Source organism: Oncorhynchus masou, chromosome 26 (assembly GCF_036934945.1).
Source record: "Oncorhynchus masou masou isolate Uvic2021 chromosome 26, UVic_Omas_1.1, whole genome shotgun sequence".
In the NCBI taxonomy this organism is placed as follows: Eukaryota; Metazoa; Chordata; class Actinopteri; order Salmoniformes; family Salmonidae; genus Oncorhynchus; species Oncorhynchus masou.
In genome coordinates, this window is record NC_088237.1 from 3,821,855 (window position 1) to 3,835,740 (window position 13,886).

The following is a 13,886-nucleotide window of genomic DNA, read 5'->3' on the forward strand; positions in this document are numbered from 1 at the left end:
TTGTTGACGTCACGTTTGTTGTGTTATGGTATTTGATGTGTATGTCAGTTGACTGTGACTTGTATGTGTGAACAGTGCATTTGGAAAGTATTCAGACAAGGGATGCACAGATATTACATTTTTGGCTGATACGATATCTGATATTTTCCTTGCCAAAAAAACAGATACCGATAACTGATAGTTAACAGTTTAGCTGCCTTTTTAAGCATTCTAGTTAAGTTAAATAGTTGAAAAACACACACCAAAAAGTTATTTTGTTGGCATTTACGTATGTCCCCATTACCAGTAAAACATAGTCAAAACCTATTTCTTTCATTTACTTGCTGTGCTGTTTTGTTGTTCATTTGTTCAGTCGTTTCATTCTCAACCAGGATTTCATCATACATGTCAAGCGGTAAAGTTTCAGCTCGGTCTGTCCGTCGCCTCTTCTGTTGTGGGTCCTCTTCTTCGGTGGGCACTGTCACTGTGTCCGTTTCCATCTTGTCCAGCTGTGTCTGTAACATTTCACGTAAACCCTGTTTCTTGTCTGCATCGAAGTAGCGGTCCATGTACCGAGCATGGTGGCAACACAGTAAAGAGGCTCAGAGAGAATGCCACCGAATCGTTTTTTCACAGCCACAAGTAGAGTACTTTTGCAAGTTATAACCCCACGGTCTGTGTCGGCAGTATAGTTGAGCAGGCGTTTCCATGCCATGACAGAGGGTATCACGTCTGCTGCAGACACAGTTGATGAGCTTATTTCTTGAGTCAGTTGTTCGAAGTTGGAGTGTGTTCATGTTTCAAACGTGTTCTCAAATTCCATTGAAATGGCAGCAGTGGGAGAAGAACCAGCACATTCTTGAGCATGCAATACTGTTTTCCATACTACACGATCCTCGTCGACTAACTGTGCTGTCAGACTCCGCATGCCCATGGGGCTGACATCGCTGTTCCAAACGTTAGTCATGAAGCTAATAGCAGTGACGACCACAGCAAGGAGCTCATGGATGTGCTTTTCAACAATAATGTGTAACTCCGGTAGGGTAACATTGGAAAAATAGCGCCTACTTGGTATTGTGTACCGGGGCTCAAGGTGCTCGACCAGTCGGTGAAAGCCAACATCATCCACGATAGAGAACAGTTGATTGTCAAGGGCAATGAATCTCATTATCTTGGCGTTAATGGGTTTCACCTTTTGAGTTGTCTCGCTGAAATGTTCTTACTCTTTCAAATGACTGCTCGACTTTAACTTGTTTAGTTGTTGGAAATGTGAGCTTTGTTTTTTTTCTGCTTTTTTCGCTGAACGTCTGGGGGTGATGCACTTTCAAATGAGTAATTAGGTTTGTGGTATTGAAATATTTCACTTTCTCCCCTCTGGAAATAATAGCAGCACAAACATTGCAAATGGCCTTTATCTTCAAAATAGAGTCACACAGCAGACATTGTGGGCTAGGTTAGGAATGCTGTGTTGCATGTGTAGTGCTGTATTTGTCGTGACGTCATTACGTCATCTACCTACACTACCGTTCAAAAATTTGGGGTCACTTGTGTCCATTTTTAAAATAACATCAAATTGATCAGAAATGCAGTGTAGACATTGTTAATGTTGTAAACGACTATTGTAGATAATGGAATATCTACATAGGCGTACAGAGGCCCATTATCAGCAACCATCACTCCTGTGTTCCAATGGCACTTTGTGTTAGCTAATCCAAGTTTATAATTTTAAAAGGCTAATTGATCACTAGAAAACTCTTTTGCTATTATGTTAGCACAGCTGAACACTATTGTTCTGATTAAAGAAGCAATACAACTTGCCTTCAGACTAGTTGAGTATCTGGAGCATCAGTATTTGTGGGTTCGATTACAGGCTCAAAATGTCCAGAAACTAAGAACTTTCTTCTGAAACTCGTCACTCTATTCTTGTTTTGAAAAATGAAGGCTATTCCATGCGAGAAATTGCCAGAAACTGAAGATCTCATACAACGCCCTTCACAGAACAGCACAAACTGGCTCTGACCAGAATAGTGCACAACTGAGCAAGAGAACAAGTACATTAGTGTCTAGTTTGAGAAACATACGCCTCACAAGTCCTGAACTGGCAGCTTCATTAAATAGTACCCGCAAAACACCAGTCTCCGCGTCAACAGTGAAGAGGCGACTCCGGGATGCTGGCATTCTAGGCAGAATTGTAAAGAAAAAGCCATATCTCAGACTGGCCAATAAAAAAAATATTAAAATGGGCAAAAGAACACAGACACTGGAAAGAGGAAGATTGGAGAAAAGTGTTATGGACAGACCATTCTAAGTTGGAGGTGTTCAGATCACAAAAAAATTACTTTTTTGAGATGCAGACAAAATGAAAAGATGCTGGAGGAGTGCTTGACGCCATCTGTCAAGCATGGTGGAGGCAATGTGATGGTCCGGGGGTGCTTTGGTGATGGTAAAGTGGAAGATTTGTACAGGGTATCAAATTAAATTGCATTGGTCACATACACATGGTTAGCAGATGTTAATGTGAGTGTAGCAAAATGCTTGTGCTAGTTCCGAAAGTGCAGTATCATCTAACAAGTAATCTAACATATTCACAATGACTACCTTATTCACAAGAAGGAAGGCTATCACTCCCTTTTGCAACACTGTGCCATACCCTGTGGATGGCTCTTAATTGGAGCCAATTTCCTCTTACAACAGGACAATGGCCCAAAGCACAGCTCCAAACTATGCTAGAACTATTTAGGGAAGAGGCAGTCAGCTGGTATTCTGTCAATAATGGAGTGGCCTGCACATTCACCGGATCTCAACCCTATTGAGCTGTTGTGGGAGCAGCTTGACCGTATGGTACATAAGAAGTGCCTATCAAGCCAATCCAACTTGTGGGAGGTGCTTCAGGAAGCATGGGGTGAAATCTCTTCATATTACCTCAACAAATTGACAACGAGAATGCCAAAGGTCTGCAAGGCTGCAAATGGAGGATTCATTGACGAAAGCAAAGTTTGAAGGATACAATTATTTCAGTTAAAAATCATTATTTATAACCTTGTCAATGTCTTGACTATATTTCCTATTAATTTTGCAACCCATTTCATGTACGTTTTCATGGATATCAAGAACATTTCTAAGTGACCCCAAACTTTTGGACGGTAGTGTGTGTGTGTGTGTGTGTGTGTGTGTGTATATATGTATATATACACGCACGTCAGCAATAACATCGGTTTTGCACATCGGCGTTAAACTACACATCGGGCCGATGTTGGCATTTTTAGTTAATTTTGGCCGATTCTTATATGCTTACCGTTATATCGTGCATCCCTAATTCAGATCCCTAGACGTTTTCCACATTTTATGTTACAGCCTTATTATAACATTTTCCCCTCACCAATCTACACACAATACCCCATAATGACAAAGAAAAAACGTTTTTCGAAATATTTTCAAATGTATTAAAAATGTACAACTTAAATCACATTCACATAAGTATTCAGACACTTGGCATTCAGGGCAAAGAGTTCAATCTTGGTTTCATCAGACCAGAGAATCTTGTTTCTCATGGTCTGAGAGTCCTTTAGGTGCCTCTTGGCAAACTCTAAGCAGGCTGTCATCTGCCTTTTACTGAAGGGTGGCTTCCATCTGCCCACTTTACCATAAAGGCCTGATTGGTGGAGTGCTGTAGAGATGGTTGTCCTTCTGGAACGTTTTCCACAGAGGAACTCTGGAGCTCTGTCAGTGACCATTGGCTCTTGGTCACCTCCCTGACCAAGGCCCTTCTCCCTCGGGCAGCCATCTCTAGGAAGAGTCTTTATGGTTCCAAACTTCTTCCATTTAAGAATGATGGAGGCCACTGTGTTCTTGGGTACCTTCAATGCTGCAATACATTTTTAGTACCCTTCCCCAGATACAATCCTGCCTCGGAGCTCTATCCCTTCTACCTTATGGCTTGGTTTTGCTCTGACATGCACTGTCAACCTTTTATATAGACAGGTATGTGCCTTTCCAAATAATGTCTAATCAATTGAATTTACAACAGGTGGTCTCCAATCAGGTTGTAGAAACAGCTCAAGGATGATCAATGGAAACAGGATGCACCTGAGCTCAATTTAAAGTCCCATAGCGAAGGGTCTGAATGCTTATGTAAATAAGGTTCTGTTTTTTATTTTTAATACATTTGAAACATTTCTACAAACCTGTTTTTGATTTGTCATTATGGGGTATTGTGTGTAGACACATTTTTGGTATTTAAGAAATTTTTGAATACGGCTGTAACCTAACAAAATATGGAAAAGTGAAAGGGTCTGAATACTTTGAATGCAGTGTATATCTGGAGTATGCGTGAAACAACACTGTTGGAGAATAATAAACAACCAACTGAACTATCACCTCTTTATTCCTCTCTTGTCATCTTTTCCACCCCTTATCTTCCAACTATTCCTTCTTTTTATACCTCTCTCGTCGCTCTTTCCCAATCCCACCCCTTCTCTCGTCCAGGTGATGGAGCTGGAGTCGAAGTTGAATGAGGCCAAAGAGGAGATCACTCTAGGGGGTCCGGTGGCCCAGAAGAGGGACCCTAAGGAGTGGATCCCCCGTCCCCCAGAGAGATACGCCCTGAGCGGCCACCGCTCCCCCGTCACACGGGTCATCTTCCATCCTGTCTTCTCCGTCATGGTCACCTCCTCCGAGGACGCCACCATCAAGGTGTGTGCGTGTGCTTCAATCATTTGCTAAGCTCTGGGTTTAAAAGTACAGCAAAAGTATATGTGGACCAGGGAGCCATAGTTGGGATGCTGGCACAAGTATGAGGTGATAGGAACATAGACATATAATTAGGTTTTAAAGATTTTTAAAAAATCCTTGCAAGGTGAAACTTTATGTATATTTTCATGCTATTGTATTATGTATCTGCCAGTTTAGACTGCATTATTTTCACTGTCAAATCTAAGATGGCTGCCATTGTCAGTTTGGTGGGCTTTTCCTTTAAGACAGCATGTCTATTTTAGAAATGGAGGATCATTTTCTAATGTTTGATGTGTACCTGGCTGAGGTTCTATTTGTTTGGAAAAACCTTTTAAGAACCTATATTTGTCATTCCATGTAATAATTGTTGATCATTTGTGAATTTTTAACTAAAATTATTTATATGTTGGGTAAAACACCCAGGAGGATGCCATGAACATTGAGCTGTTATAAGATGGCGCCGAAGAACATGGCTGACGTTTTACATTCTCCCAACCAATTGTGCTATTTTGTTATTTTTTTGCGTTTTGTGTAACTTATTTTTTTAAACTTATTGTGTACATAATTGTTGCTACTACTGTCTCTTATGACTGAAAATAACTTCTGGACACCAGAACAATGATTACTCACCGCGGACTGGAATAAACTTTTTCCTTTAACGAGTCTGACGAGAAGGATATCCAGCTTTCACTGTAACAGGCCCAGATCCCCGGCATTTGTGTGAAGAAAAGGGGCCGCAGATCGGGCAGCCTTCTGAGAATCCGTAGGTGAGCGAGTAAACACCCACTGCCATATGTTTTTCTTACTAATGTGCAATCATTGGAAAATACCATTTATGACCTACGATTAAGATTATCCTACCAACGGGACATTAAAAACTGTAACATCTTATGTTTCACCGAGACATGGCTGAATGACGATACGGGCAATATAGAGCTAGCGGGATTTTCCATGCACTGGCAGAACAGAAACGCTACCACTGGTAAGACGAGGGGTGGGGTTTTGTGTCCATTAACAGGCTGTAGTGGAGCAGGTCGAGAGTTTTTCAAGTTTCTTGGTGTCCACATCACCAACGAACTATCATGGTCCAAATTTACCAAGACAGTCATGAAGAGGGCACGACAAAACCTTTTCCCCCTCAGGAGACTGAAAAGATTTGGCATGGGTCCACAGATCCTCAAAAGGTTCTACAGCTGCGCTGCCCGAAAGCATCCTGGCCGGTTGCATCTCCGCCTGGTATAGCAACTGATCGGCGCTACAGAGGGTAGTGTGAACGGCCGAGTACATCCCTGGGGCCAAGCATCCTGCCATCCAGGACCTACAGTTGAAGTTGAAAGTTTACATACACCTTAGCCAAATACATTTAAACTCAGTTTTTCACAATTCCTGACATTTAAACCTAGTATTAATACGGCTGCGTAGTCCCATGGTGTTTATACTTCTGTACTATTGGTTGCCCAGATGAACATGGTACCTTCAGGCGTTTGTAAATTGCTCCCAAAGATGAACCATACTTGTGGAGGTCCTACAATTTTTTGGGGCTGATTTTATTTAGATTTTCCCATGATGTCAAACAAAGAGGCACTGAGTTTGAAGGTAGACCTTGAAATACGTCCACAGGTGCACCTCCAATTTACTCAAATGATGTCAATTAGCCTATCAGACGCTTCTAAAGCCATGACATCATTTTCTGGAATTTTCCAAGCTGTTTAAAGGCACAGTCAACTTAAGTCTGTGAACTTCTGAAACACTGGAATTGTGATACAGTGAAATAATCTGTCGGTAAACAATTGTTGGGAAAATGACTTGTCATGCACACAGTTGATGTCCTAACCGACTTGCCAAAACTATAGTTTTTTGACAGGAAATTTGTGGAGTTGTTGAAAAACAAGTTTGAATTATTCCAACCTAAGTGTATGTAAACTTCAGACTTCAACTATATATAATAGGCGGTGTCAGAAGAAAGCCCATAAAATTGTCAGAGACTCCAGTCACCCAAGTCATAGACTGTTCTCTCTGCTACCACATGGCAAGCGGTACCGGAGCGCCAAGTCTTGGACCAGAAGGCTCCTCAACAGCTTCTACCCCCAAGCCATAAGACTGCTGAACAATTAATAAAATCGCCACCTGTCAATTTTATTGACCCCTCCCTTTTGTACACACAGCTACTTGCTGTTTATTATCTATGCATTCACCCCCCACCTACATGTACAAATTACCTCAACTAGCCTGTAACCCCGCACACTGACTCGGTACCAGTTCCCCTGTATATAGCATTGTTATTTTTATTCTTATTGTTACTTTTTATTATTACTTTTTATTGTAGTCTAATTGGTAAATATTTTCTTAACTCTTCGTGAACTGCACTGTTGGTTAAGGGCTTGTAAGTAAGCATTTCACTGTAAAGTCTACACTTGTTGTATTCGGCGTGTGTGACAAATAAAGTTTGATTTGATAAGGAAATCTCCACCCGGCGGGATTTTCCTCTTCCTCAACTATCCGGTGAGATTGATCCTGTTGACTCGATTAGTTTGTGCCTATATTGGATTACTTATATTTTTGTATTTTGAAGGGGGATTGCTCATTTTTTGATTTGATTGACTTTGGGACCATTTTTTGTTGGGCTTGGGACTTGGACATTCAGAACTTTATTTGGGGTCTAATTGAATTGAGATTGTGAATATATACACTTTACATGGCAATATGCTTCTTTTGCTCACGTTATTCATTTTGTCTGTCTTGCTTCGGTCACTCATATGAACACCGTGTTTCTTTGAACTTTTATGATAGCATAGTTTGTGATGCAAGCTGATTTTTCGACTGGTGGCCAGTACTGGGAGACTTGTTCATTTCATTTTTATGAGAGTTATGTTGCTAATATGGCTGGTGTCGGGTCTGACCATAGCCATTTAGAGGTACAAACAGACATTGACCCAGGGCAAGATGAAGCAGGCCAAGGTACACCGCCCTTCAACCCTGGGCCTGGCGTTACCTTTTGAAATCCTGTGGCTCAAATATATCAGCACTGTTGTGTGAGTTGACAGTATGGAGGAAGATGATGATGGTGGTGGTAAAAGTGCCACATTTACTACTACAGCTGATTTGGAGGGAGTCAACAACACTGTCAAAGGATTCCAAGATCAAGTAAACACTCTGGAGAATGCTGTGAACAGAGAGACCAGCCTCAGAGTATGAGGAGCAAAGATTTGAGGCCATGGAAGTGACAATGAAAACTCACTAGCCCACCTGGAGCAAGCAGTGGTAAAATGTATGCTCAGAAGAGAGGAGAAATGGGACAAGGAGATCTCTAAAGTCAAATCCACAAGCACCCCGTCCTCTAATATAATATTCTGCTGTCACATCCCTGATCTCAGTAATATCCCAAAAGGAGCATCATGAAGTTCCCATTCCATGTACTCAAAGCTTTTCCACAGTCCTCACGGGACCTGGTGGGTCGCTAAAAATAAATATGTTAACAATTGGGCAGAATTCTATAGTTTTTTCCTGTTTGCTTTCTTACCATCTGATTACCTGACTGAAGTTGAAGAACAGGGGAAGAAACATTTTTCAAGATCCAGACCGATAGATTCAGGACTTTTCTTATGATTACAGGGCATTGTGCCTGAAATGGAAGCCGGACATGTCAGAGACTGCGATGGTGAGAAAGCTCTTGAATAATAACTCTTGCTAGCAGTTTTAAGAGGATCCGTCATGACTGTTGAGAAGTTTGTCAAAGTCTGCTCTATAGTGGAAAAGGACATGGCTTCAAATAAGGATTACTGGGCCAAGATGAATAACCACCAATCATAAGAGATGGTAGACCTACTAAACACATGGCCATAGCACGCTGAGTTTCCTGCCTTACTGGTAGTCCCCATAGAAGTTTGGGGCACCCAAGTGGAGGCTGTGTTAGATACAGGATACACCTTAAGCTTGATGCAGAAGCAGCTATGGTAGCAGTTGCCCAAACCATGTGAGCAGCTCATTACGTGGGATTCCAGAGCCTTTGTGCTCACTGATGGAAAGTCTCTCACACACAGACACAGCTGAAGGAAGCTGACCGTAAGGCGCTACAGTGGGTAGTGCGAACGGCCCAGTACATCACTGAGGCCAAGCTTCCTGCCATCCAGGTCCTATATAATAGGCGGTGTCAAAGGAAAGTCCAGAAAATTGTCAGACTCCCGTAACCAAAGTTATAGACTGACTTCTCTGCTACCGCACGGCAAGTGTTACCGGAGCTCCAAGTCTAGGACAAAAAAATGCTCCTCAACAGCATCTACCCCCCAAGCTATATGACTGCTGAACAATTAATTAAACCCCCCGTCGTCGTCGTCCCTCTTGTACACTGCTGCTACTAGCTGTTTGTTTGTTACCTATGCATAGTCACTTTGCCCCCCACCTACATGTACAGATTACCTCAACTAGCCTGTACCCCTGCACACTGACTCAGTACCAGTACCCCCTGTATATAGCCTTGTTATTCTTATTGTGCTAATTTTTATTATTACTTTTTATTTTAGCCTACTTGGTAAATATTTTCTTCTTCTTGAACTGCACTGTTGGTTAAGGGCTTGTATAAGTAAGCATTTCACGGTAAAGTCTACACTTTTTGTATTCGGCGCATGTGGCAAATAAAGTTGGACTTGATTTGAAAAACCCAATTCACTTGTGGCATGGTACTGTGTGGACCCTGGAAACCTACAGTGCATTCCGAAAGTATTCAGACCCCTTCACTTTCTCCATATTTTGTTACATTACAGCCTTTTTCTAAAAGTTATTAAATGCATTTTTTCCTCATTAATCAATAATAATAATAATAATAATATAATAATAATAATAATAAATAATAATAATCGACACACAATACCCCATAATGACAAAGTGAAAACAGGTTTTTAGAAATGTTTAGCAAATGTAATAAAAATAAACTGAAATTACATTTATAAGTATTCAGACCCTTTTAGTCAGTACTTTTGGTGGGTGATCATTCACCCCAGTCTGAGGTGTGAGTGCTCTGGAGCAGGTTTTCATCAAGGATCTCTCCGTTCATCTTTTTCTCTGTCCTGACTAGTCTCCAAGTCCCTGCAGCTGAAAAACATCACACAGCATGATACTGCCACCACCATGTTTAACTGTAGGGATGGTGCCAGGTTTCTTCCAGATTGGCATTCAGGCCAAAGAGTTAAATCTAGGTTTCATCAGACCAGAAAATCTTGTTTCTCATGGTCAGAGTTCTTCAGGCTCCCTTTTGGCAAACTCCAAGTGGGCTGTGGTGTATTTTACTGAAGAGTGGCTTCCATCTGGCCACTCAACCATAAAGGCCTGATTGGTGGAGTGCTGCAGAGATTGTTGTCCTTCTGGAAGGTTCTGCCATCTCCAAGAGGAACTCTGGAGCTCTGTCAGAGTGACCATCATGTTCTTGGTCACCTCCCTGACAAAGGCCCTTCTCCCTCGATTGCTCAGTTTGTCTGGGCGGCCAGCAATGGGAAGGGTCTTGGTGGTTCCAAACTTCTTCCATTTACGAATGATGACCAACTGTGTGCTTTGGGACCTTCAATATTGCAGAAATGTTTTGGTACCCTTCCCCAGATCTGTGCCTCGACACAATCCTGCCTCTGTGCTTTATTGACAAGTCCTTCAACCTCATGGCTTGTTTTTTGCTATTTTATGCACTGTCAACTGTGGAACCTTATATAGACAGGTGTGTGCCTTTCCAAATCATGTCCAATCAATTGAATTTACCACAGGTTGACTCCAATCAAGTTGTAGAAACATCATCTCAAGGATGTTCAATGGAAACAAGATGCACCTGAGTTCAATTTCAAGTCTCCTAGCAAAAGGTTTGAATACTTCTGTAGATAAGGTATTTCTATAAATTTGCAAAAAAATCTTAACCTGGTTTCGCTTTTTCGTTATGGGGTATTGAGTTTGGATTGATTAAAAAAAAGAAAATGTGTTTAATCTATTTTAAGAATAAGGCTGTAACGTAACAAAATGGGGAAAAATTAAATGGGTCTGAATACTTTTAGAATGCACTGTATACCCCACTTTGCTGACCTTGCCTCTCTGTTGAACATCCTCATGCAGAAAGGAGTGAAGTGGGAATAGACTGAGAAATGCCAGCAGTGTGTGGACCAGCTGCATCGCCCTAGAAAAGCCTCCGGCTCTCACGACCTGACCTTGCCTTTCCAGGTACAAACTGACGCCAGCGGCGTGGGTCTTGGAGCAGTCCTGACACAGAAAATCAATGGGGATGAGAGGGTCATAGCATATTCCTCCAGAGGTCTGAAAGGGGCAGAGTACACCTACTCTACTGTGGAAAAGTAGTGTGTTGTGGGCAGTTGAGAATGGCGCCATTATTTGGAATGAGTTCCGTTTTATGGGCTGCAATTGTTCAAGTATACTACTTGTAAAGGCTGCATGAATGTCGGCCCAGACAAGGGATGCAGAACCGTCAGACAACCCAGTGATGGCTCCTTATGTGGCCCGCTAACCAAATCAAATCAAATCAAATTTATTTATATAGCCCTTCGTACATCAGCTGATATCTCAAAGTGCTGTACAGAAACCCAGCCTAAAACCCCAAACAGCAAGCAATGCAGGTGTAGAAGCACGGTGGCTAGGAAAAACTCCCTAGAAAAGCCAAAACCTAGGAAGAAACCTAGAGAGGAACCAGGCTATGTGGGGTGGCCAGTCCTCTTCTGGCTGTGCCGGGTAGAGATTATAACAGAACATGGCCAAGATGTTCAAATGTTCATAAATGACCAGCATGGTCGAATAATAATAAGGCAGAACAGTTGAAACTGGAGCAGCAGCACGGCCAGGTGGACTGGGGACAGCAAGGAGTCATCATGTCAAGTAGTCCTGGGGCATGGTCCTAGGGCCGCGGTTCAGTTGAAACTGGAGCAGCAGCACGGCCAGGTGGACTGGGGACAGCAAGGAGTCATCATGTCAGGTAGTCCTGGGGCATGGTCCTAGGGCTCAGGTCCTCCGAGAGAGAGAAGGAGAGAATTAGAGAACGCACACTTAGATTCACACAGGACACCGAATTGGACAGGAGAAGTACTCCAGATATAACAAACTGACCCCAGCCCCCGACACATAAACTACTGCAGCATAAATACTGGAGGCTGAGACAGGAGGGGTCAGGAGACACTGTGGCCCCACCCGAGGACACCCCGGACAGGGCCAAACAGGAAGGATATAACCCCACCCACTATGCCAAAGCACAGCCCCCACACCACTGGAGGGATATCTTCAACCACCAACTTACCATCCTGAGACAAAGCTGAGTATAGCCCGCAAAGATCTCCACCACGGCACAACCCAAGGGGGGGCGCCAACCCAGACAGGATGACCACATCAGTGAATCAACCCACTCAGGTGACGCACCCCCTCCAGGGACGGCATGAGAGAGCCCCAGCAAGCCAGTGACTCAGCCCCTGTAATAGGGTTAGAGGCAGAGAATCCCAGTGGAAAGAGGGGAACCGGCCAGGCAGAGACAGCAAGGGTGGTTCGTTGCTCCAGAGCCTTTCCGTTCACCTTCCCACTCCTGGGCCAGACTACACTCAATCATATGACCCACTGAAGAGATGAGTCTTCAGTAAAGACTTAAAGGTTGAGACCGAGTTTGCGTCTCTGACATGGGTAGGCAGACCGTTCCATAAAAATGGAGCTCTATAGGAGAAAGCCCTGCCTCCAGCTGTTTGCTTAGAAATTCTAGGGACAATTAGGAGGCCTGCGTCTTGTGACCGTAGCGTACGTGTAGGTATGTACGGCAGGACCAAATCAGAGAGATAGGTAGGAGCAAGCCCATGCAATGCTTTGTAGGTTAGCAGTAAAACCTTGAAATCAGCCCTTGCTTTGACAGGAAGCCAGTGTAGGGAGGCTAGCACTGGAGTAATATGATCAAATTTTTTGGTTCTAGTCAGGATTCTAGCAGCCGTATTTAGCACTAACTGAAGTTTATTTAGTGCTTTATCCGGGTAGCCGGAAAGTAGAGCATTGCAGTAGTCTAACCTAGAAGTGACAAAAGCATGGATTAATTTTTCTGCATCATTTTTGGACAGAAAGTTTCTGATTTTTGCAATGTTACGTAGATGGAAAAAAGCTGTCCTTGAAATGGTCTTGATATGTTCTTCAAAAGAGAGATCAGGGTCCAGAGTAACGCCGAGGTCCTTCACAGTTTTATTTGAGATGACTGTACAACCATTAAGATTAATTGTCAGATTCAACAGAAGATCTCTTTGTTTCTTGGGACCTAGAACAAGCATCTCTGTTTTATCCGAGTTTAAAAGTAGAAAGTTTGCTGCCATCCACTTCCTTATGTCTGAAACACATGCTTCTAGCGAGGGCAATTTTGGGGCTTCACCATGTTTCATTGAAATGTACAGCTGTGTATCATCCGCATAGCAGTGAAAGTTAACATTATGTTTTCGAATAACATCCCCAAGAGGTAAAATATATAGTGAAAACAACAGCGGTCCTAAAACGGAACCTTGAGGAACACCGAAATTTACAGTTGATTTGTCAGAGGACAAACCATCCACAGAGACAAACTGATATCTTTCCGACAGATAAGATCTAAACCAGGCCAGAACTTGTCCGTGTAGACCAATTTGGGTTTCCAATCTCTCCAAAAGAATGTGGTGATCGATGGTATCAAAAGCAGCACTAAGGTCTAGGAGCACGAGGACAGATGCAGAGCCTCGGTCCGATGCCATTAAAATGTCATTTACCACCTTCACAAGTGCCGTCTCAGTGCTATGATGGGGTCTAAAACCAGACTGAAGCATTTCATATACATTGTTTGTCTTCAGGAAGGCAGTGAGTTGCTGAGCAACAAGCCCTCTTGTGCCTCTGATCTGCCGACATCCCTCGCAGAGGTTGTATGTGCTCAAAATGACTGCGTGAGGGGATTGAAAGCAAGAGGCGACACATGATGACCGGCCTGACAGGATTGGATGGAAAGTACACCAAGGTGTTTCCCAAGAGCGAGAAGGGAAATGCCTTTCTACTTGTGATTGTGGACTATTTCACAAAGTGGGTGGAGCTATTTTGCCTCCTGAGACAGCAAAACTCAGACTGCCAAACTATAAAAGGGACACCCATCTTGTGAAGAGTTCATCTAAATTCATCGTCTCTGATCGTGGTTCCCAGTTCACGAGCAAAGTCCT

The 13,886-nt window shown here is 42.9% G+C and overlaps 1 protein-coding gene across 5 annotated transcripts in view; it reads left to right on the forward strand.

Moving 5' to 3' along the window:
* LOC135514656 (lissencephaly-1 homolog B) overlaps positions 1-13,886 on the forward strand; it is a 54,715-nt gene that overhangs the window by 20,232 nt on the left and 20,597 nt on the right. For all 5 annotated transcript variants that reach the window (XM_064938145.1, XM_064938143.1, XM_064938144.1 and 2 more), the window contains one exon: positions 4,465-4,671. In XM_064938145.1, coding sequence (XP_064794217.1) covers positions 4,465-4,671 — 207 coding nt within the window. The remainder of the gene's footprint in view (positions 1-4,464; positions 4,672-13,886) is intronic.